Source organism: Pseudorasbora parva, chromosome 2 (genome assembly GCF_024679245.1).
Source record: "Pseudorasbora parva isolate DD20220531a chromosome 2, ASM2467924v1, whole genome shotgun sequence".
In the NCBI taxonomy this organism is placed as follows: Eukaryota; Metazoa; Chordata; class Actinopteri; order Cypriniformes; family Gobionidae; genus Pseudorasbora; species Pseudorasbora parva.
This window is the reverse complement of record NC_090173.1, coordinates 28,118,591-28,144,781: the sequence shown is the minus strand read 5'-3', so window position 1 is coordinate 28,144,781 and position 26,191 is coordinate 28,118,591. Positions and strand designations below refer to the sequence as shown.

Sequence of the window (26,191 nt, the reverse complement as noted above, 5' to 3'; positions counted from 1 at the left end):
TTAATCACGGCACAGTTTGGACGCAAATTGGGAAACCGAACTCAGACTACCTCCTTCAGGCAGTTTAGAATTCGGAACCCCTGAGCTCAGCTCAACCGGGTCCACATGACAGTAAGCAATATAACATGATCAACGAGTACAATATCACACAAGTTCTTCTCGGATCTCTTTTGGGAGCCCGATTAGACGGGCTGAAAACCCTGTCCTCATTTCGGCTGGAGGAACCGGCTCTATTGCGTCCTTCACCAGTAGTACTCCGATCTCCCCCTGTAACACAAGAGCACACTCCTTCAACCCAGAGGTGAACTGAATGCCCCTGAACTTGGGGGGACGGCGTGCAGTTGAGTCTGATGGTGCATATTAGCCAGTGGAATGGGCTGGGACGCGTTAGCGAGCGTCCGTACCAGCAGGACCAACGGAACCACAGATGTACTCACAGTGGGGCAGCGGGCTGGAATGCAGGGACCTGATGGAATAGCAGCCCAAAGTGGGTTCTGAGAGTGCGGTGCAACACTTACCTGGTTTCACCATTACGCAGGGGATGCATGAGAAGGCTACTTGCATCCTCTAAGCACACACTGCTGCCCGCTGCCTATAGAAGAGGGGGCTGAGGGTGGCAAGGCATAGCGTTGCATGCTGCCAATTGTGCCCTCTTGGGACCCAGAGATAGAAGAAATTTCTCTAGCTGAGAATGTTGGGTACTGCTGGCTTTGACCGCCTCAGGAGTGTTTTTTTACAGACCGTCTCGTGGCTGAGGCAGGCAACACCATCTTCTAGCAGGGGCCACAGGAGACTGACACCCTTGGTGACAAGCAGACTGAGAGGCAGTCCACGAGTGACTCTGGTAACACATTGGGGCATGCTCTTGTTTGCCTTAGCCTGCTTCTGAACTGCGGAGAATTGCTGGGAACAGCTTTTGACAGTCACCGAAAAGGCCACCTTGAGAGATTGGAGCATCAAGAAAGCATGCTTTGACGATCTCTCGCAGCTTTGCAAAGTTTGCATGGGGTGCTTCTGGACCACCAAGGTGGACATTATCTGGCCGAGGGCCATCACTGTGACTTTAAACACGGTCCATCACTAGAGCAGCTCAACCTCGGCTATGAACTACTCTTGTGCAATTTGAGTGATTTGGCCTTATGTAGACTTGCAGAAATGTTGTCTTCAAAGAGACACAGTGTCACACTCGTGTTACTCTTTTAGGGGAAGAAGATCTCTTTTCTTAGTGCTAAAGCACTCAGGGATGGCTGCGGTGCACAGACAGGGAAATCCTGCTGTGCACACTCAACAAGGAATGCCTTCACCGAAGCTTCTCACAGCTGAATAAACAGCGGATTCATTGAAGACAAGTTGTTGAGCAATGCTCGTGATCACCACTGTATGTGCCGTCACACCAACACTGTCCAGAAAGCTTTGTTTTGACTCGTAATCACTGTACACAAACTTTACAGAGAGCACAGAACTGCTCAGCTCAGAAGTGAAGAACTACATTCCTTATAGAGCGCGAGATGCAAATCTCGCACACTGCATTGGCTCGTTCTGTAGACAATCGAAGCTGATAGGGCTCCCAGAAGTGATCCCAATTCGTCTGTGACATCTGATGTATGTCAAATGTGACCAACTGAAAGGGAACCATTTACTTCACTTCTAATGAAGCATATGAACGAATCGAATGAATGAAAGACACAATGACTTACTCAATTACAAATTTACCGGCACCTACTGGCATTTTTAGTTTCTTTTTCATTAAAAATAATTTACATATTAATAAAAACAAGCATTAAAGGTATAGTTAACCCAAAAAATAATTATTTCTGAAGCTACTTTTTGTAGTGTCTATTTGACGACTTAAACGACTAAATTATCTTTTGGGAGTAATTTCTCAGCTGAATTGATGTGCAATTAATTTGCGATTAATTAGATGAATTAATCGCCACATCGTGTAATTAATTAGATAAAATATTTTAATCGCTTGACAGCCCTAATTACATTATATTACTATGAATCTGGGAAATTGTTTTCTTTTTTTCCTCCACATATTAATCCTTTTAAAAACGTCCAAGCATCCAAATTAATTAAAAAATGCTGCCATGCTGCAGGACTCTCATGAAAGATTCTTGTGCATTCTGTGCTCTGATACTAATCAATTGTGAAGTCTTTGTTTTCATGTAAAAGAGGAACACTCGTTAGTCTTGGATACGAGCCTTATAAACAAAACATCCAGCGGTCAACATAACTTCAAGTCTGCAAAGTAAACACTACAGACTGCAGTAAATACCCAGCAGAGATTGCAACGTCTTACCAAAGGTCAAAGTACTTTGTTGTGCTATTACAGGATCGAAACCACTGTGCTGCCATCAGTGGCGTAGTTTTCATTAGATCTTCGGGAGACGCACACACTTGCCACAAGACTAATCAAATGAATATCCTTACATGACAGGAACGTGAATAATATTAAACTGTTTTCTTGAAATATATACATTTAATTCTATATGTATTTCATACTTAGCATTCCATTTGCTAAAATAGTTTAAGTATTTTTTTTCCCATTAATATACACACATCACCTCATATTGACAGAAAAACACAGCATTTTTGACATTTTTTAGATTTATTAAAAAAGAAAAACTGAAATACCACATGGTCCTAAGTATTCAGACCCTTTGCTCAGTATTTAATAGAAGCACCCTTTTAATCTAATACAGCCATGAGTCTTTTTGGGAAAGATGCAACAAGTTTTTTCCCCTGGATTTGGGGATCCTCTGCCTTTCCACCTTGCTTATCCTCTCCAGTTCTTTCAGGTTGAACGGTAATTCCATTTCAGGTCTCTCCAGAGATGCTCAATCTGGTTTAAATCAGGGCTCTGGCTGGGCAATTCAAGAACAGTCATGCAAGTTGTTGTGAAGCCACTGTGTGCTTAGGATCATTGTCTCTTGTTGAAAGGTGAACCTTCAGCCTAGTCTGAGGTTCTTGAGCAATCTGGAGAAGGTTTTCGTCCCGTATATGGCTGTACTTGCGGCATTCATCTTTCCCTCGATTGCAACCCCTTGTCCTGTCCATGCAGCTGAAAAACACCTCCACAGCATGATGCTGCCCCCACCATGTTGGGACTGTATTGGACAGGTGATGAGCACGCAATGTGCCTGGTTTTCGCCACACATACTGCTTAGAATTAAGGCCAAAAAGTTCTATCTTGGTCTCATCTCAATCTTATCACCATCTTGTAGTCCTTCAGGTGTTTTTTTTAGCAGACTCCATGCCGCCACTTATGTGTCTTCCACTGAGGAGAGGCTTCCCTCAGGCCACTCTGCCATAAAGCCCCGACTGATGGAGGGCTGCAGTGATGTTGACTTTCTACAACTTTCTTCCATCTCCCGACTGCATCTCTGGAGCTCAGCCAAAGTGATCTTTGGGGTCTTCTATACCTCTCTCACCAAGGCTCTTCTCCCCCAGTAGCTCAGTTTGGCCGGACGGCCAGTTCTAGGAAGGGTTCTGGTCGTCCCAAACGTCTTCCATTTAAGGATTATGGAGGCCACTGTGCTCTTAAGAACTTTAAGTGCAGCAGATTTTTTTTGTAACCATGGCCAGATCTGTGCCTTGCCACAATTCTGTCTCTGAGCTCTTCAGGCAGTTCCTTTGACCTCATGATTCTCATTTGCTCTGACATGCACTGTGAACTGTAAGGTCTTATGTAGACGGGTGTGTGGCTTTTCTAATAAAGTCCAATCAGTATAATCAAACACAGCTGGACTTAACTGAAGGTGTAGAACCATCTCAAGGATGATCAGAAGAAATGGACAGCACCTGAGTTAAATATATGAGTGTCATAACAAAGGGTCTGAATACTTTTGACCATGTGATATTTATGTTTTTCTTTTTAAATGAATCTGCGAAAATGTCAACAATTCTGTTGTGTGTACATTATTGAGAAAAAAATGAACTTAAATGATTTTCGCTAATAGCTTCAATATAACAAAGTGTGAAAAATATCTGAAGGTCTGAATTATTTCCGTACCCACTGTATATAACAATGATACAAATTGTAATAGGTAATAGGTTTGGTGTCTGTAAGATTTTGTCATGCTCATCAATGATGCAATTATTTGATCAAAAATACATTAAAAAAACATCAATACTGTGAAATATTATTATCATTTAAAATTACTATTTTCTATTTGAATATATTTTTAAATGTAATTTATTCCTGTGATATCAAAGCTGAATTTTCAGCTTCATTACTTGTCTTCAGTGTCACATGATCCTTCAGAAATCATTCTAAAATTGTGACATTTATTATTATTATTATTATCAATTATCACTATGCATTATTATTATCAATGCTGTTTAGCTGTCTGCTTAATATTTTTTTGGAAACTGTGATACAATTTTTTTCAAGATTCTTTAATGAGTAGAAATAGCATCATTTATTTTAAAAATAAATCTTTTGCAAAAGGCTTTACTATCACTTTTTGATAAATGTAATCCATCCTTGCTGAATAAATCTTACTGACCCCAAACTATATATATTTATAGTTTTACCTTTTTGTCACTTAGACCTGTCACTTGGTCCACAAATTCCTCCTGGATCATGAAGGCAGCCAGGTTAGCAGTGTAACTGGCCAGGAAGATGACAGCAAAGAAGGCCCAGACGGACACTATGAATTTACTGGTGGTCCCTTTGGGGTTTTGCACAGGCACAGAGTTGTTAAATACCAGGCCCCACAACAGCCACACTGCTTTGCCCATGGTGAAGGACGGTCCGTGGGGGTCTGCGGAAGAGATGTTTTTATTAACATACTTAATTTGTGCCAAATCCTTTTTCAGAGCATACATTTTAGAGATAATATAATTTCCCCTCTGCACGGTCATTAGAGTACTTGCACACAATAATGATAACGTAGGGCACCCTACTGCTCAGCTGTTAACCTTTATATTCTTGAATAGTTTTCATATAAGCAGCAAGTGCATGCAAGAGTTAACAGTGGGCAATTGTGACAAATATACAATGTGAAGGTGGAAATGCTTCCTTTGTAAGGTGGGTGTAGAACTAGACATCTGATTTATCTTTAGATTTCTTTGACATGCTTCCCTTTTGAAAACAGAAAAATCTAAGCTTTAGGTGAGTCATCTAACAAGAGAAGAAATGCTTTTTAGTGCCACATAACAAAAGCACTCTGAATGAGACTACATGAATTAAATCTGATCCACTTGAATCAAATAGAAATGAATTGAACTTTATTGGACTAACTCGGAGCCTGAAACCACTCAGCACTGAACACAGTAAAATTAAGCCTTTATATTTTTGCCAAAGAAAAGAGGGGTTGTGGTAAAGATTATGAGGGGCAGGCTCTATCAGAGCAGGGCAAGGATTTATGAGTGTGCCTAAAACTGATAGAGCGACTGCATTGCAGGGGAACCGCAGAGGGAGGGAGTAGCAGAGAGTGCTAGTTACGTACCTTTGCCCTGAGCGAGGTTCCTGTTGAAGCCCAGGGGGCTGATGTACTCAAACATGAAGACAGCCATTGCAGTCACCAGCAGCAGCATCACAAACATCATCACCCACACAGACGCACTGAAGGGCTCTGCAGCGAGGGAGGAGCAAGTGACAGGTAGATCAGGGGAAAAAACGACACTGTCAGCGACTATCATGCGAGCATTCTGCGTGGTATGTGACTATAGACAAGCTGAAGAGATTAAAGAGCTTTACCATGGGAAGTATTGTAAATGGGAAACTGGCAAGTGTCCACTGGGGAGGTTTCTCAGACCCTGTAATTATTGGCCTTATGCTAATTAAATAATGGCTTGCTGATCTAGTGCCATCAAGCATAAAGGAGCACTCAGGGTGCTATGAATCTAAAAGCAGTCCACTTCAGCAGATTTGTGGGTGACTCTATTGGCCTGTTGGATCTGTGCTTTGATTGGTGAGAAGAACTCAATATTTTGACAGGTTGAAATAAGACACGGCCCTCGTGACCGTCAGGAAAACTGCTGCTGTGCCCTGCAGATAGTTACCTAAAAACGCTGATGGAGAGACGGTCCCGTTGCTACGGGATACCATCACACTAATCCCTGTTTCCACGAAGGGGACGGAGAAATCGATGACCTCTGAGCGCTCCTCATTGATTGTCAGGGAGCCCACGGCCATGACTGCTTTTTTGTTCAACACCTGTGGCAGAAAACAAGACAACACAAAGGTTTAGACAAAAGCTTAAGTTTATATACATAGCACCTGGGATTGTGGTTTATGTCATCAACGAAATGAAACTTGTGTTTCAACAGCATTTCACTCCCTCTGGATCTAAATTGAACAAATATCTAGCTCCTTTCCCCAATTTCACATTTGATTGCTATCAGGCTTTGACTGATTACTTCCAGTGGAGAGTGAGATAGGGAAGTTCACTCCGCTTCTGTGAACAAAACTTTATTCCATCTAACCTTTGTTTAGATCTGTAAACGGAAAAGCAGATTTGGCTATTGATATATTCTCACCTCTCCCACCATGCCGTTCCACACGTTGTTGATCTTCTTCCCGTGCTTCCCATTGGTCACTAGATAAAGGTCATAGGTGAACTTCACATTCCGAGCAATTTTCTTGAGTATGTCGATGCAGAAGCCTTTGCAGCACTTTTTAATGTACGTTCCTCCTCCCTCGGTGGTGTTGCTGATGAACAGAGCACATTAATCACAGCTTAACTTAAAGCGACTTTAAGAGAGAGATGTGTTGCAAGGAACATTCATAGCAGTAAGAAATGCAAAGTTTTGCACATTTAAATATTGGAATGAATGGCTAAATTACCATTCTGTGTGTATAGAATATACAAGTCCCTCCTGAAATTGCAAGAATCACAGTACCATTCAAAAGTTTGGGGTCTGTTTTTTGGAGTCGGTTTAAAAAGAAGAAGAAGAAGAAGAAATAGAAAAAAGAATACATATTCTACAAGAATCCATTCAATTGATCAAAAGTAAAAGTAAACACATTTTCATTGTCATAAAAATGTTCTATTTTAAATAAATGCTGCTTTTTCAATTCAAAGAATCATGAAAAGTTGTGGTTTCCACTAAAAAATATTAAGCAGCACAACTGTTTTTAACATTGATAATGATAAGAAACGTTACTTAAGCACCAAAATATCATGTCGGAAGGATCATGTGACACCGAAGACTGGAATAATGATGCTGAAAATTCAGCTTTGACATCACAGAAATAAATTACATTTTAAATACACTCATTAAAGGATTATTAGGAACACCTGTTCAATTTCTCATTAATGCAATTATCTTATCAACCAATCACATGGCTGTTGCTTCAATGCATTTAGGGGTGTTCTCCTATCAAGACAATCTCCTGAACTCCAAACTGGATGTCAGAATGGGAAAGAAAGGTGATTTAAGCAATTTTGAGCGTGGCATGGTTGTTGGTTTCAGACGGGTCGGTCTGAGTATTTCACAATCTGCTCAGTTACTGGGATTTTCACACACAACCATTTCTAGGGTTTATAAAGAATGGTGTGAAAAGGGAAAAAAAATCCAATATCCGTACGTCCTGTGGGCGAAAATGCCTTGTTGATGCTAGAGGTCAGAGGAGAATGGGCCGACTGATTCAAGCTGATAGAAGAGCAACTTTGACTGAAATAACCACTCATTACAACCGTGAAGTACAGCCATAATTGTGAAGCCACAACACGCACAACCTTGAGGCGGATGGGCTACAACAGCAGAAGCCCCCACCGGGTACCACTCATCTCCACTATAAATAGGAAAAAGAAGCTACAATTTGCATGAACTCGCCAAAATTGGACAGCTGAAGACCGGAAAAATATTACCCTGTCTGATGAGTCTCGATTTTTGTTGAGACATTCAGATGGTAGAGTCAGAATTTGGCATAAACAGAATGAGAACATGGATCCATCATGCCTTGTTACCACTGTGCAGGCTGGTGGTGGTGGTGTAATGGTGTGGGGGATGTTTTCTTGGCACTCTTTAGACCCTTTAGTGCCAATTGGGCATCGTTTAAATGCCACGGCCTACTTGAGCATTGTTTCTGACCATGTCCATCCCTTTATGACCACCATGTACCCATCCTCTGATAGCTACTTCCAGCAGGATAATTGCACCATGTCACAAAGCTCTAATTGGTAATTAATGAATTACTAATTGGTCATTAAGTAAGCTAATTTCAAATTTTTTTCTTGAACATGACAATGAGTTCACTGTACTAAAATGTCCCCCACAGTCACCAGATCTAAACCCAATAGAGCATCTTTGGGATGTGGTGGAACGGGAGCTTCGTGCCCTGGATGTGAATCCCACAAATCTCCATCAACTGCAAGATGCTATCCTATCAATAGGGCCAACATTTCTAAATACCACGTAGAATTAAGGCAGTACTGAAGGCGAAAGGGGGTCAAACAGTATTAGTATAGTGTTCCTAATAATCCTTTAGGTGAGTGTAGAACGAACATGGTTAAATTAAATTGTACTTAAATTTCACGGTATTGCTGTTACTATTGTATTTTCGATCAAATAAAGGCATGCTTGGTGAGTAGTAGACAAGAAAACAATTTTTTTTACTGACTCCAACCTTTCGAAAGTCAGTGTAGCTAATAACAGTTTAATCTGTTCTAAGGCAGATATTTCTGATGAAATATCAGAATTCTGAGTCTCTGATTTCATGCCTACATACATCACACACTATTTCAGTGTTACTTCATGTTTATAAATCACCAAAAGCATGAAATCAGGAGTGCAATGACTGTTGTTATCCTTGTAGTGCACAGTTAATATAGTAACTTTATATTGGATATGTGAGCTTGACATGATTTTCACTGCATGTATAAACAATCTGTAAACAAAACAGATTAAGCATTCAGAAGAGTCACAATCGTATTTAGATGCAGCGTGTCTAAAGCATACTTTTTGCTTGTGCAGATCAGTCTCTAGTTTGGATTACAGTACAGTACAGTAGGTATAGTGTGCTGAAGCATGAACGATAGAGCCTTTTGCTGCCAGCAGTGGAGATATTTCTTAATTACAATGAATTGTAGGGCTTTCCCTTGAGAGCCACTCAAGGAGCCATCAAGGGAGTGCCAAACCTCTGGTGAAAATTGCAGTCGGCTGGAGATTTCTGATGCCTCGTAAAGACCACCGCCAATCTGTGCAGACTTAATTGCAGAGGGGTTCCTGTTTTCCCGAGCGAGGAGGAAGACAATTCTATTTAAGGGCAATCAAGATTATTATTTCATTTGGATCGTGGGTGAAGGTCCTGCATTTAGACACAGTCAGGAGGTGTTGACTGGGACCTGCAGTACTCCAGCTTATGTCTAGTGTTCAAACTCTCATTTACCCTTTATTTTTTTCTCCGTTGACCCAGATAAAGATCCTGTTTACAACCTGGTGTTAAAATCTGTCTGGTGTAATCCAATCCCAAGTGTTTAGCCAGACACACTGAAGTTTATACCTGGTAGGGAGTGCCATTTATTAATTTTAAATGAAGGCTTATAACATTCAAATTCATTTAATTATTAATTGTATTAACTTTTATTAAATAAAAATGCCAAAGGGCAAAGGATAAAAAAAATAAAAAAATAAAAACTTAAAATCATTGTTTGTTGTCACATTTAACTAAAATAATGTTTATTTTTTTATTCACAAGTGGTTTATCCAAATGTAAAAAAATAATTAGTTCATTTATGGGGTTAGTTGACCCAAAAATAAAAATTCTGTCAATAATTACTTACCCTAATGCCATTTGACACCCGTAAGACCCGACCTATCGGATTTCAACAAAAATATCTTAATAATAACTGTAATTTATATAACGCCTTTCACTAAACCCAAGGACGCTTAACAAACAGCAAGGGAAGGGAAAGGGGGAAGGGAGAGAAACCAGAGAAGCAATGGTCCATAGGCCTCAGTGAAAGTGTATGTTTTAAGTTGGTTTTTAAAGGTTGCTAGAGATGAAGCAGAGCGGATGGCATGAGGAAGCTTGTTCCAGAGTGAAGGTGCACCAACACAGAAGGCTCTATCACCAAACGTCCGTAGCCTGGACTTTGGGATGGCTACCAGGTCCTTGTCTGAGGACCGCAGGGACTGAGCTTGGTTGTAAGGATGGAGTAGATCAGTCATTTACAGTGGTGCACACATTGCTATCTTCATTTGTGTTCTGAAGATGAATGGAGGTCTTGCGGGTGTCGAACGACATTAGGGTAAGTAATTAATACGAGAATTTTAAATTTTTAGGTGAACTAACCCTTTAATTTACATTTATAAGTGGCTCTCCTAAGTCTCCTAGAATAGGAGACTACACTCTTAAAATCAAATGTACACCTGTATTTAACAATGTCAGATGTTTTTAACATGGTCAGATTGACAAGTAGTGAGGAAGAATTGTGCTTTTTTTTTCCCCCGCAGAAATCTTTACACTTGAGCCAGGGGCATGTGCAACTTTTGCTTGTGCCCAAGACTATTTACAGTACGCTTATTACAGGGACAGTCCTCCTGGAGCAGCCTGGGGTTAAGTGCTTTGCTCAAGGGCACAATGGCAGAGGTTAATGGACTGTCGCTTGTTGGGTTTAAACCTACAATCTTTTGGTTAACAGCTCAGATGCTTAACCACAAGTCTGCACAACATCCTCTCTGGGGGAGGCATGTTCTGGACATAATTATGAGAGACTGCAGTGAATATAGCACAATCTCCAATTAGCAGGCAGTTGCACAAAGTAGCTAAGCTTGTCGAAAAAAAAAAAAATTGTACTTTGGTTAAAAAAAAAAATGACAGGGTTGCAGACAGGACAGAGCTGCATTAGTAATCAAGCCTCCATCTGTTAGTGGAGCATCTCCACTGCGGAGTTCAGACAGACAACACTTAAACTAGCAAAGCCACCTGGGAAACTCATTTAACTTTCAGATTCAAACTAATTAAGACTCAGCTCTTTATGTTCTTTAAACAGATCAACACTAAGAAAAAACACTTATGAGCATGGGCGTCGCTAGGCCCTTTTTAGGGGGGCTTCAGCCCCCCTAAAAAATATGTGATTAACCTTTAAAACATATGAAACTGGCGGGAGGCTTCAACTTCATCCCGTTTTTTAGTCTGTCACTGCAATCCGCAGCAGTTCTGAGCAGAGCGCAGCGCACGTCAGAAGCAGAGGTGTGTATGTGTGTGTGTGTGTGTGTGTGTGTGTAGGGGTAAATCTGAGTGACATTGGTCTGTCACCACTCGTCATTGTCAAAATATTTGATAAAAACAAACAAATCAGAGTAGGCGGGCTTTATGTTCACAAAGAAACTGCTGAGGCTGAGCGCAAATTTTAGCAGCGCAACTCGACGTCAAGTAAGATAAATGTAAACAGCTAAACTAAACATTCACATTTGTCATGTTAATTTAGAAATATTAAACAAATAAAAAATAAATAAACTTATGTCTAATTTAGCCATTTTTAACTGGAAATATGCCTATGTGATTCATGTAGGCCTTAACGAACAAGAAATATTAACAAAGCCATTTTCATCAGATTAGGCATAAGATTAATAATGAATGTGTTCATATTGTGAATTTAATCAACTTAAAATTTTAATAAACAGTAAATTAGCGTTTCTAAGAAAATTATTCATGAAACAAAAATCTCAGTATTAATATGTAAACCATATGTTTACTTTATTTACTGTCAAAAACGGGACAAACTATCAGTCTAAGCTCAGCATGAGGGGATGAAACAGGGCAAGAAAAAAAGAGAGATGTGGACATAAGAACGACAAATAATCTACTGCCCAGTGACATGGTTTTCAAGCTATTATCTAATTTTTTAGCCTTCAGAACATCTTAAAATGCACATATGTAGATCATAGAAATCAAAATGTTCTCAGGGGAGCATGCCCCCAAACCAACCTAACATTTGGAAACTATAAACCTGCCTACATTATTGAGTATGATTAATGCATGTACAGTATGGCCATGCAGTAAGGTGTTAATATTTGCTTCATAAGTAATGATAAACAGTCAATATCTTAGGGGTATGCATGTTTGTAAGCTATTAGTTAATAGTGCAATTTGGACCCTAAACTAAATAGTGTTACCATTTTTTCTACAGGCCCACCCTCACTGGGGTCTGAGCCCCCTAAAATGAAAATCCTTGAAACGCCCCTGCTTATGAGTAAACTTTGTCTACACAGATTGTTCCTATGTGCGTCAACTGCTGTCGCCATGTATCCCCCCATGTAGTCTGCATACAACAGCTTATCAGTTACTTGCAAAGAAAAAAATGTTGCTTAATGCAAAATTTGCAAATACTTTCGGATAAAGAAAGCGCATGTGCATTGCACGCCTTCATTACGGGGGAAAAGACAAAAGAAAAAAAAAGGAAAAGAAAAGAAATAAGATAAAATATTAAAAAAGTTCAATAAAATGCCTCTTCTTCACACAAAAAAAATCTCTACACCCTTAGGTGAACTTTCACGTGTGATCAATTACAGTGTTTACTGACTGTCCTAGCTGTTCTACAACCAGTATCTGAACAAAATAAATCAATCTACAATACAGAGACAGTGCGGATGAGCAATGAAATTTATGTTTCCTGTGATTGTGTTTGGTGGGGGGAGTTTATTGTAAAGCCAGCCTAGCACTGATCACATAAAAGCAGAGGAGTGTTTTTGGCAGCAAGAAGTGGCCGCTTGCCTTCTGACTGCAGAAATGAACAAACTTTCCTGTCTCCACAATGAGAGAGACACACATTCGACTGCCTAGGCAAAATCCAGTTTAAAATCAATCTCTTCCCCTCTGCGCTGGCTATGACGCACACGATGAATTCCCCCGGCTCCGGCAGAGGCTCTATTCAAACTCTCACATGGCAGAATCCATATTATTACAGAGTCTTCCTCACACTTCGATACCCAGCGGCAATAAGAAGGGCTCCCTTATGATAGCAGACCACTTCTTCACTGCATTTACTACACCAATTACATTGTTATGAAGAAACACTGTTTTGTTTCTTCTTTTAGAGAAATATGGCATGCTACTGTGTGGTCACTTGCCAAGACAACACAGTGTGTGAATCTAGGCAGAGGTAATTTGTTAAAATATGGAGGTAATACTCTGAGCTGATAGAGTTGACAACAGGTTTAATATATCTGATTTCTTGATATTTGCTTTGAAAGCACAAATATCTCAGTGGCTCAGAGTGATCTTGAATTGTTTGCGTCTGTGTGTGTGTGTCCTGGTCACTGAAGCATGTTTCCTCTGTGTCTGTGGCTTGTCAAGCTGGCACTGCATCGGTTTCTGTATCTACAGACCTCAGTGGCAGCTGAAGTAGAGGGTAAAATGACAGCTGAGGATACCAGATGAGCTGCTGTTCCCACATCATCAGATTTATCTCTGACAAAGATCAGCCGGAGTGTTAGGCTGTCTGTCTGTCAGACTGGGCCAAAAAAAAAAAAAAACGCTGAATCTTCACATTAATATAGTTCATTATTTTGAGGTTAAAGAACCAGTTTCCTCATAAAGATAAATGCTCTGTCTTCATTTACTCCCTGCCATGTCATTCCAAACCTGTTGACTTTTTTTTTTCATTAATACATAGAAAGTTCAAAATAATGGGATATATATATATATATATATATATATATATATATATATATATATATATATATATATATATATATATATAACCTTCACAAAAGGTTCCCATTCAGTCACTCTGACGTGGCGTCTCCGTTCCCTCCTTCAGGGAAGACGTTCTTTATCCTAAGAAAAAATGGTTTTTAAGAAGGTTTTTTTGGAGAACCAATAATGGTTATTCAATGGCATTACTTCACTGTAAAAAATAATGGTTGGTTTTTGTTGGTCTAACTTAAAAAAGTAAGTAACCTGGTTGCCTTAAAATTTTGAGTTTATTGAAATTAAAAAATTAAAGAGAGAGAGAGAGAGAGAGAGAGAGAGAGAGAGAGAGAGAGAGAGAGAGAGAGAGAGAGAGAGAGAGAGAGAGAGAGAGAGAGATGGAGGGGAAGGTCTATCTCGGGGAGGACCGGACTATAGATCCTGCCAGTGTCTTTGCATGCCTCAGTAATTCCTGCCTCCTCCTCCTCCTCCAAACGGGCACAATGGATGCTTGAGTGGGAATTGTGCCGTTGGAGGAAAACAACAGAGAGCATTGGCCTGTTTGCAAGTGGACATGTGTGGAATCCATGTATTCTCTTGTGTGTTTGTGTGTGCGCTCAGTTCTTTGATGAGACTAATCTTCAGGCATACAGAACAGGCTATAGTGATCCTATGAGATCATATATTCTTCGCCCTATTTAGCAGTGTATGAAATCCAATAAAAGCCCCATGCGCATTTCTTTAAGGGACTTAGTTCTACAGTCTGTATTAATCATGGCTCACAGATCACAACAACTTTTACGACTGTGACCTTTTAAATATAAGTTAATGTATGCTCAAAAGTGTACGCTACCTTTCAAAAGTTTGGTGTTCTTTATATATAATTAATATGTTTACTGAAGCATATGATGCATTCATTTGATCCAAAGTGACAAAATACATCTGCAATGTTACAACATATTCCTATTTTAAATAAATCTTGTTCTTTTGAACTTTACATTCATCATATAAATATATATACACTCACCTAAAGGATTATTAGGAACACCTGTTCAATTTCAAAAACCTGTTTCAATTATCTAATCAACCAATCACATGGCAGTTGCTTCAATGCATTTAGTGGTCCTGGTCAAGAAAATCACATGAACTCCAAAATGAATTTCAGAATAGAAAAGAAAGGAAAAAATTTTGAGCATGGCATGGTTGTTGGTGCCAGACGGGTCGGTCTGAGTATTTCACAGTCTGCTCAGTTACTGGGATTTTCACGCCCAACCATTTCTAGAATTTACAAAGAATGGTGTGAAAAGGGAAAAACATCCAGTATGCGGCAGTCCTGTGGGCGAAAATGCCTTGTTGATTCTAGAGGTCAGAGGAGAATGGGCCGACTGATTCAAGCTGATAGAAGAGCAACTTTGACTGAAATAACCACTCGTTACAACCGAGGTATGCAGCAAAGCATTTGTGAAGAAACAACATGCACAACCTTGAGGCGGATGGACTACAACAGCAGAAGACCCCACCGGGTACCACTCACCTCCACTACAAATAGGAAAAAGGTTGCCTGGTCTGATGAGTCTTGATTTCTCTTGAGACATTCAGACGGTAGAGTCAGAATTTGGCATAAACAGAATGAGAACATGGATCCATCATGCCTTGTTACCACTGTGCAGGCTGCTGGTGTAATGGTGTGGGGGATGTTTTCTTTGCACACTTTAGACCCTTTAGTGCCAATTGGGCATCATTTAAATGCCACGGCCTACCTGAGCATTGTTTCTGACCATGTCCATCCCTTTATGACCACCATGTACCCATCCTCTGATGGCTACTTCCAGCAGGATGATGCACCATGTCACAAAGCTCAAATCATTTGAAATTGGTTTCTTGAACATAATGAGTTCACTGTACTAAAATGTCCCCCACAGTCACCAGATCTCAACCCAATAGACCATCTGTGGGATGTGGTGGAACGGGAGCTTCATGCTCTGGATGTGCATCCCACAAATCTCCATCAACTGCAAGATGCTATCCTATCAATATGGGCCAACATTTCTAAAGAATGCTTTCAGCACCTTGTTAAATCAATGCCACATAGAATTAAAGCAGTTCTGAAGGTGAAAGGGTGTCAAACACAGTATTAGTATAGTGTTCCTAATAATCCTTTAGTTGAGTGTATATATATATATATATATATATATATATATATATATATATATATATATATATATATATATATATATATATATATATTAGGGCTGTCAAAATTGCTAAAAAATGACATTCAAATATTCCGTCTAAAAACACGAATATTCAAACTATTCAAACATCCGGTTTGGGCAATGATGTGCATTACGTCAATAACAGGACAAATTAATACAAAGAGACATAACTACTTGTATATGTAGTCTATTTAAGTTTAAACATATTTGGCAACGTATTACTTACACAAAAACAAGTAAATCAACTAGATGAAGCTGTTCTCTGCAGGTACATGAGTGATGAACACCGATGATGATCTACAGCTCACATCATAATGGCCAAGACCGCAGACCTCTCTCTCGCTTGCCCTCACCCTCACGCTCTCTGCACATAACGGTTTAAATGAACAAACTTTGAGTGCTGAACAAGAGTTTTGTGCAAGCAGGTAGCAAGCACTTTAAGGTAGTGACTCGTGTCCCAAATATAGCAGGCTTTATTCAGTGATTGAAACAAATATTATTAATATTCATTTAAGTTTTACAGCATAGTGAACGCTCCGAGCGATTCGTTTTTTTAAAAACTATTAGAATATATATTCGAAATTAGAATATTCCTTGAAAGCCCTAATATATATATACATATACATACATACATACATACATACATACATACATACATACATACATACATACATACAAATAAAATAGAATCAAATGCACATAAAAAATACAAATGACCATAAGAGACTACTGACCCCAAACCTTTAAGCAGAAGTGTACCCCCTTTCTTTCTTTCTTTCTTTCTTTCTTTCTTTCTTTCTTTCTTTCTTTCTTTCTTTCTTTCTTTCTTTCTTTCTTTCTTTCTTTCTTTCTTTCTTTCCTTTCACCTGAACAAATCAAATGGTGTGTCTTCCAATCATACGTGGACAGTAAAACATCATAATGACTTACATATACCGATCACGCATACAATTATGTCCTAATATTGTGTTGGTCCCCCTTTTGCTGCCAAAACAGCCCTGACCCGTCAAGGTATGGGCTCCACTAGACCCCTGAAGGTATGCTGTGGTATCTGGCACCAAGATGTTAGCAGTAGATCCTTTAAGTCCTGTAAGTTGTGAGGTGGGGCCTCCATGGATCTGACTTGTTTGTTCATCGCATCCCACATATGCTCAATTGGATTGAGATCTGGAGAATTTGGAGCCCAAATCAACACCTCAAACTCATTGTTGTGCTCCTCAAACCATTCTTAAACCATTTTTGTTTTTTTAGCAGGGCACATTATCCTGCTGAAAGAGGCACATGGGAATACTGTTTCCATGAAATGGTGTACATGGTCTGTAACAGTGCTTAGATAGGTGGTACGTATCAAATTTACATCCACGTGGATGGCAGGACCCAAGATTTCCCAGCAGAACATTGCCTAAAGCATTACACGGCCTCCGCCGGTTTGCCTTCTTCCCATAGTGCATCCTGGTGCCATGTGTTCCCCAGATAAGTGATCCACACTTTTGGTGGTGGACAGGGGTCAGCATGGGCACCCCGACTGGTCTATGGTTATGCAGTCCCATACGCAACAAACTGTGATGCACTGAACCAGCTTTAACTTCTTGAGCAATTGGAGCTATAGTAGCTTGTCTGTTTGATCGGACCACACAGACCAGTCTTCTCTCCCCATGCGCAATGAGTCTTGGCCGACCATGACCCTGTCACTGGTTCACCAATGTTCCTTCCTTGGACCACTTTTGATAGATACTGACCACTGCAGATCTGGAACACCCCACAAGAGCTGCAGTTTTGGTCATCTAGCATCAAAATTTGGCCCTTGTCAATTTCACTCAAATCCATTAACTTGCCCATTTTTCCTGCTTCTAACACATCAACTTTGAGGACAAAATGTTCGCTTGCTGGCTGATAGCAGAAAAGACTCATTAATAATTCACGCAAATACACGCACACATATGTAGCCAAATCAACTACATGCACACAAAACAATTCACGTGTGCAAAATAAAGTGATATATTCATAAAATACATTTCACAAATTCAAAGCACAATTCGTAGATTTACAACTGTGCACAAAAACATTTGAATGTTTCAAATGTACAAGTTTGTCCTTGAAAGTGAATGTGCAAATCGTCATTTGCGTGAGAATTGCCTTGGATTTGTGTGTGTGTATATTAAAACTTTCCTGGGAGCGCTCTCCTCCCACCCGGAGCAGTCGTATACTTTAGCCAATCAGATTTAGGTTTATCAATCAGCCAATCATAATCATGTGAGGGCGGGCCCACCTGGTGTCACCTCATCAGCTTTCGACCACAGTTCATCATGGCTAAGCAGAGGTATGCGCTTTTTGATCTGTTCATTTCTGTTTAGTGAAACTGAAGTTAGAGATAGTGATAGTGTATTAACTGCTGTTTGGGCCAAGTGTGAAAATAAACATTTATTTTAAGCATTGATGGATTATTATGTTTACGTCATAAAGAATAATGTGCATACCATACAATATTTTAGATTCATAAACTCTACAGAAAGCACAACAATGGTTTAAATGATTAGAGATTGTGTATATAAATAGACGATTATGAAAAATGTAAAGTTTTTGGATATTTTCCACATGGTTTTGTAGGAAAAAGCAATGTCAGCAGTGTGGCACGACCTGCATGTCATGTCCACCACACATTCAGCTGATGATGATAATTTATGTAATGAAGTGCATACAATGAAGACCATTTACGTTTCATCTATGCTGTGTTTTAAGCTGCATATATATGCAGTTTTATGGTTTCAGATTACCAAGACAGATGATGTATGAAGTTGCAGAGCAGTACCTTTGCCTTACCATTAATACTGTAATTCTTTCAAAACAGTCATGTTGCAAGCCATCCATTTTCTTCAATAAGAGGTTGAAAGTCATGCATTGTTACTGAATTAATGTACACATTCAAGGAATAAAGCTCTGCTATGCATTATTAAATGTTCTTGTTTTATGTCAGAATTAAAATATTCAAAGACATTTGCTACAGTTGATGTATACGTTTTATTAATTTGATTTTTATTAATTATTGTATAGTCAATGGCTTACAAGATCTGCTTGGTTACAAATATTCTACCAAATATCTTCCTTTGTGTTCAGCAGAACAAAGAAATGCATACATACAGGTATGGAACAAACAACTTGAGAATGAGTAAATGATGAACTGACAATCTCAAGTATGAAGGAGCACAACATATAGTACAGATATAAATATGCATTAACACAAAGTATAAAAGAGAATAAAGAAACATGAATTTAGATGTTTGTGACTGCTATCCACATGTCACGGCAAAGGTGTGTAATCCTAAAATATACAGGGGAACAATAATTGTGTAATAATTTAATAACGTATACTGTTGCACAAATGGTAAAAAATCTTCATCACTAAACAACGAGTGCTCATAAAAATATTTTTCCACTATTTAAAAAACAATCTCTATGAGGCCAGTGCTAAGTGGGAGCTATTGGCCACTTGAGATGATGAGAGCTGAGAGAGCTGTCTGAGGGGCTCTGTACCTGCAGCTAATATACGAAAAAAACAAGCATCGTTTCCTCTTCATATGGGACATCTGATTACCACAACAGTTGCTTACATCTGTTAATATTTAATACACTATCACTACAACTGATCTCTAACTTCAGTTTCGCTAAACAGAAATGAACAGATCAAATTGCGCAGACCTCTGCTTAGCCATGATGAACTGTGGCCCTCACGCGATTATGATTGGCCGATTGATAAGCCTAAATCTGATTGGTTAAACAATACGACTGATCCGGGTGGGAGGAGAGCAAACTCAAGGACAAACTTGCACATTTTAAACATTCAAAAGTTTTTGTGCACAGTTGTAAATCTACGAATTGTGTTTTGCATTTGTGAAGTGTATTTTATGAATATATAATATTATTTTGCGCACGTGAATAGTTTTTTTGTGCACGTGAATTTGATTTCATGCATGTGAAATTGGCTACACGTGTGCATCGTGTTTTTTGCGTGAATTATTAATGAGTATTTTCTGCTTCCATAAATATATCCCACCCGCTAACAGGTGCCGTGATGAAGAGATAATCAGTATTATTCACTTTACCTGTCAGTGGTCATAATGATATATCAGTGTATGTAGTCATGCAGTAACCCTCAACGTGCATCAAACACATCCCTCTTCGCACCTCACTACTCAGTGAGGTGACGTGAGAGATGGGAAAGGTGAGCATATGAGGGGAGGTTAAGAAAAACAAGCCTCACTCTTTGATGTGTTTGCGGCAGGGTACAGAGTTTCTCATGCAGGTTCCCGTGAGACGCTCCACGTTCTCCACGATGACAAAGGGCTTCTCCTCAAGCGTTACAATGGTCAGGTGATTGTCGTCCGTCTCTGCATCGCCAAAAGAGTTGAAGCGAGGCCACACCGGATATTTCAAGGTCAAACTCTGGTTCTCCCATTTGCCCATCTGGAAATGAATCGAAAAGAGGCATTTTATATTCTTGCTCAATTTTAAATTTCAAAGAAGTTTATTGGCAGTATTGTTTTACTTGGCAATATCTCATGACAATATTACTTGCAATATTGCCATGTATGAATACACACAATAACAACAGAGATAAAAAAAACAAACATAGGTGTTAATTATAATAAAAAGCATTACAAATGAATCAAACTATATAAAAAAAAAACTTAATACCTTAATCATTTTTAGGCAGTGTGGGTCAATGTGGAATGAGGTTATTTCTAAATGTATAGTAGTGAAAGTGAAAATCTGCCTCTGACTTGACATCACCACGTCACAGTAGGCACAGTAAGGCCTAGTCCACATGTACACAGGTATTTTTATTCCGTTTAAAAAGAAGAAATTGTGTCCAAATGAAAACACGAAACAAGAAAAGTGGGGGCAAAACCAACAGGCGGCAATATAACCCTAACCGTAAAGACATGTTGGCCAAACAGAAGCCTGAAAAAAAAGGTTATTGCCGGTTCCGGTTCTGACGTAACAAGCAAAAATCTTCAGTTTCACAGTACAACAGGAGTTTTCAAAAAAGTTCAGTTTCAGAGACCGGATACTGCGTGGACGAACGGCCACCGCATTGGAAAAGCTGAGGCTATGAAAATACCCGTTCTCACGTGGACAGGGCCAAAGTTGTTTTTCCTCTGGATTCCATGTTTGTCTGTGTCAGTCTTTTGTAGCTAGACTGTGATCACTAAGCCAGTATTTGCTGATAATCCATCTGTGCTTTGTATCTTTCTCTCTTTCTCCGCCTCTCTCTGTCCCAGAGGAAAAAGTGTGGGGATAAAGCAATGCTTGAGAGCAAATCATATCATATCCACAGAGGCCAGGCCAACACATTCATCAAAAAGTGCTACATAGTCCCTGTGTCTCAATATGCACCAATACATAAAAAATAAAAATGGTGACAGGAAAAAGAAGAGCAAATTTAAAAGATTCCAGTAAAATTTAAATATAAATGGAAAAAAAAACTCCATATAAAACAACATTAAATTGATCAAAAACTGGCATATAACACATTCCTTTTTTTCTGAATATGCATACTCCTCTGCTATACAATTAGGAAACAAGTGGTTTGTTAAATTAGTATGATGTTGAAATACTCATTCTTCATTACACAGTAGGCCAGCAACACCCGGATGATATCCAGAATAGCGCTTTTCTGCGGAACAAGAAAAAAAGAAGGAAACCCCACTTGAAAAAACCGTTCAGCTATATTGTCAAAATTCCAAGCAGATCTGCTGGAGTCTCAGTCAAATAGTCATGGCTCAGATACACCAAACTTTTCTAAGTGTGCTAGGTCAGTGCACTGGAGGGAGATGAGCAGTGATCTCGCTAGCTTCAGTGGAGCTAACCAGAGTCACAGGAAATTTGGGTTAATGCTGTTAATCCTATCAGCGTGCTTTAGTAGGAAGCCGTAATCACGTTCCTCCTACCCCTGATGAACCGGAGACTGAGGACGTCTCCGACACCGCCAGAGTTCCCTTTATCAGCAGCACAGCCACTGATTCAACCGCAGCCTTATTAGAGTCAAAGCGCCTTTCTTTTTGAACTCCCCCCGTCCAACTTTCTTCAACGCTTCTTGTTCTACTCTGTGAAAAATTCATTTCATTAATCTATCTCATTTGGTTTGATGGCACATTTCTTTTGTCAAGCTCTGTGGGTAAAAATGGCTCACCCAGCTTATCTGTCTCAGCTGAAGACAAAAGTAACTAGCAGTTTCTGTCGACTCTAGGCTTGCCGCCCAAAAAGAATAATTAATGAATTGTATGTTCTTTATTGAAAACAAAAGCACATGACTTGCCTTGTATTGCCAGTCATTTTCAGAGATGGAGTGCAACATTTTTAGGGTGGGTTGCACCAAGAAGGATCAATCTTAAATCTAGATTAAATGAAGGTTTATCTAATAATTCTGTTGCACCAAACTTTAAACCATGTTTCAAACTAAGCAGGTTTACATTTAAACCATCATTTTGATCACGGATTTAATTTCTATTTAAGATAGATTAACTTTAATCCTGTTGCTCCATAACTTTAAACTCAGATTTAAATGTCAAAATGTACAGGTGATGAGGTTTAAATAAAATAAAGGTGCATCTACAATTAAAATACGCACATGACTGTACAAATATAGAAACAGCATGTGTGTCATCAGGTCTCAGAGAGGTGTTTATTACAAATAAAAATAAATCGTATCGAGCCGGCAGAGTGTAAGGGTCGTGGCGGCCCGTAAATTTACGCCTGCTATCGAGTCTGGGATGCAGATCCGTCACTCATCTCGGTGCACCTCGGTGCTGGACAAAGGAAAGGAGAGAATAATATACTTAGCATTTAATGGCAGAGATGATGAGGTGAGAATACCAGTGATAGCTGGCGTGCCTCGCGTTTTCAAATTGTTCAATAAAGTCTTATTTTTGTTTGTTTTTGCACACAAAAGTATTCTTGTCACTTCATACAATTATCAGAGACCTTTCGGATTTTATCAAAGATATCTTCATTTGTGTTCAGAAGATGAACAAAGGACTTACGGGTTTGTAACGACATGAGGGTGAGTAATAAATGACATCATTTTTTATTTTTGGGTGAACTATCCCTTTAACCGCAGGTTACATTCTAATCCCCAATTTGTTTATCTGGGTTTTAAAAATAAGTGGTGCAACACAACTCGATTTAAAATAAAGCCTTGATCAACAAATCCTAGATTAGCTCTAAACTGTGCTTAATTTAATCTGTATTGGTGCAACCCACCCTTATAATGACGCTGAAGTAAAGACGTTACATTCAGGCACAATTTCCATTTAGTTTGATGCTTAAGCATGTCTGGCAGGACACGTACAATATGTTTTTTGTACATGCTGATGATGGAGTGATAGGCCACAAGCAACTGAATAATTCAGTGTGTTTTGGAAGGGTGAGTTGACGTCAGCATGCCTGCCACTGAAAACAGAGCGCAAATTTTATGCCTAGTGTTGAAACTGCACAGAGCTATTCATTCTTAATGAAACAGGATTCAGAAATTGCTAAACCTAGCTCTCGCTGTTTTTTTCTCTCTTATCTAACTTCTACCCACAGTCTCATGTGTAGCATACACATCTCTCTCTCTCTCTCTCTCTCTCTCTCTCTCTCTCTCTCTCTCTCTCTCTCTCTCCTCTCTCTCTCTCTCTCTCTCTCTCTCTCTCTCTCTCTCTCTCTCTCTCTCTCTCTCTCTCTCTCTCTCTCTCTCTCTCTCTCTCTCTCTCTCTCTCTCTCTCTCTCTCTCTCTCTCTCTCTCTGCTCATTTTGGCCTCTGGCCCAGCTTTCTTTCTCTCTTTTTCCCCCTTCTGTTATTTGGGAATGTTTGAGCATTTGTATTCAAAACTTTGTTTCCCTTGGAACTTTACAGTACACATTCATTACAAATGTGCACACTTACTTTTACTGTAAACATGCAGCTATGGCACACCTTATGTCTCAAAGCCTTGCAGACTAGATATAGGCTAAACAATATGACAATATCCAAGCCAACACTTTCTAAAAAAGATATTTCTTTTGAACAATTACTTTACAACCATGTTCTATACGTGTGTAGTATGAATGCCATCAGAACTGCAAAACCGTTTCGTTAGAATGTCCTTGCTCATTAAAAAGTAATCAAAGCAAAACGCTTTTATAATCCTACTTAATAAATAATAAAATCCAACTGTGAAAGTTGTGAATCACTGTCTCTTTTGTGCACAAGTTATTTCCTTTTACGAACAGTGAATATTCTCAAAAACCTGCATGAACCAAGAAGACACTTAAACAGGAACAGACTTGCAAAGCAAGAGAGAAAAGACAAAGGAATTGGATAAAGTAAATTGGTGAAGAAAGGCAGTTGTGCTCCAGACACTAAGTAATGACAGTGTTTGAGCCACTCATAATCTAATAAAGCAACACAGGCAATGTAGTGCCTGTGATGAAAAGAGTTGTGTCGCACCACAATGCGAAGCAAGCAGGCTGTGGCTATGCATTTCAATGACCTCATTAGATAAATATAATTAAAAGGGAGCTTTGGGAAGCAATGGAGCAGAGAATCCAAATTAACATGCCTAATTTTGTCCTCATTGTATTACTGCTTTTAATAGAGAAGTAAGTTTGTTTTCTTATTTAGTTTGACTTTACTATGTTCATGTTTACTATTACAGTGAAATGAGGTTATTGTGAATACAGGCACAAACTAACCTAGGGGCCTTTGACTATTTAAGCGGCCCAAGCAGGGATTGTGGAGACAGTGAAATGTAAATGTAAAATGATCATGTAATAAAAAATGGCAATGTAAGTATTTCAATTACTTGCAGATTTAAAAAAAGGAAGGGAAAAAAATCATTGGAAGATGGTAGAAACTTTGAAGAAGTTGAATAAGAGTAACATCGCCATACTGACAGCAAACACACTGTTGACAGATAATCTAGATGAGACATGAGAAAGCAACTAAACCAGTACAATAGGGAATGTCCAACGTGATCTCATGAGAATACGTGAGTATTTTTACGTAAAGTGTGATTCTACTACACGTACATTTACTAACGTTTTCACACACAATAAAACGTACAATACTGACTTATTAACAGCACTAAAATGTACAATATTGACGTATTGACAGCACTAAAATGTAAATTATCGACGTATCTGTTAACGTATAAGCAGCCAGCCACCGGCTCCCATAAATCGTGGCATTAATATAGTTTATTTTATATCCAATAGTCACATCAATACATGTTTTCAGTCTATTAAATGCATTTTACTAAGTTAATCAACCTAATATAAAATAACAGAAATATAAAATAACATTTTGCTCTCGTGACATCACTACAAACTCATTTCGGGTGACTAGATAATGTTAAAAGAAGGCTGAATTTTAAAACCGTCAGATGAATAACATTCTTGCCAACCATTTTGTAGTATTTAGCTTGTTGTTTGCTGTCAGACATAAAAAGGCATTTTCTCCTATTCAGCAACTGGCGATCACAATATACACCAAAACACAACATCAATTCACAAAATTTCTTTATTTCTTTACACAATTCACTTTATTCGTTTGCTGTAATCCAAATCGTTAGAATCCATATGTTTGCGAGAAACAAATCTAAAATTGAGCCCGGTGATCTTCATCTCCATTAGTCTTCATCTCCTCTCAGTAGCGCGACGGCAAAGGGCAAACATCAATCTCGCGCTCGTAAATTCAAATTTAAAAAACGCGCCCTCATGAAGCGTTACGACATGATTTACGGCAGTGGCATCGAACGCTCATTGGCTCTCGCCTGCTTCGTCACAGATTTTGACATGTCGTGTTTCAGTCGATTTGTATTTGAAATGTGAAACGCGCAACTTTACGGAGAGAAGCCGGATTAATATTTTCATTGATTAATAGCTAACATTCTGCTCTGTACCTCATACAAAACTATTAACGTTATATACCACCAGAGAGGACTGCGACTGCAACACATCTTCATTTGAACTACTTTTGGTACCGCTTTTGACATTTTTGCAATAAATAAATTATTGTGAGTACACTGGTCTGTCTGTTATGCTTTGATTTATAACAGTACGTTGTTTTAATAAATGCTAATGGGTAGGTTTAGGGGTAAGTGTAGGATTAGCCGTTCAAAATATTTTTTTTAATGCTATATTCTTACCAAACTCGTCATTTTCCAACGTTTTACCTTTTATTTTCTTTATATTCTGTATTAAATTGGTAGGTTTAGGTTTTGGGTAGTGTTAAGGGATCGTAGATTAATCAATAAAATGGTCAAAGGGAAATTATATAGATATCTTTATGATATAACAAAAAAAAAAAAATGTTTTTACCAGAATAAAGTTTTGTATTCTTAAAAAAAAAGATTTCATGATGGAT

General features: G+C 39.0%; 1 protein-coding gene across 1 annotated transcript in view; it reads right to left on the bottom strand.

Annotated features, from left to right (window-relative positions):
• The window catches only part of grin2aa (glutamate receptor, ionotropic, N-methyl D-aspartate 2A, a), a 176,005-nt gene that overhangs the window by 18,357 nt on the left and 131,457 nt on the right, over nucleotides 1–26,191 (bottom strand). The window contains exons 5-9 of the mRNA XM_067414695.1: nucleotides 20,066–20,268; nucleotides 6,490–6,661; nucleotides 6,013–6,166; nucleotides 5,457–5,582; nucleotides 4,540–4,769 (exon numbers count right to left, since the gene is read on the bottom strand). Of these exons, the coding sequence (XP_067270796.1) occupies nucleotides 4,540–4,769; nucleotides 5,457–5,582; nucleotides 6,013–6,166; nucleotides 6,490–6,661; nucleotides 20,066–20,268 (885 nt within the window). The remainder of the gene's footprint in view (nucleotides 1–4,539; nucleotides 4,770–5,456; nucleotides 5,583–6,012; nucleotides 6,167–6,489; nucleotides 6,662–20,065; nucleotides 20,269–26,191) is intronic.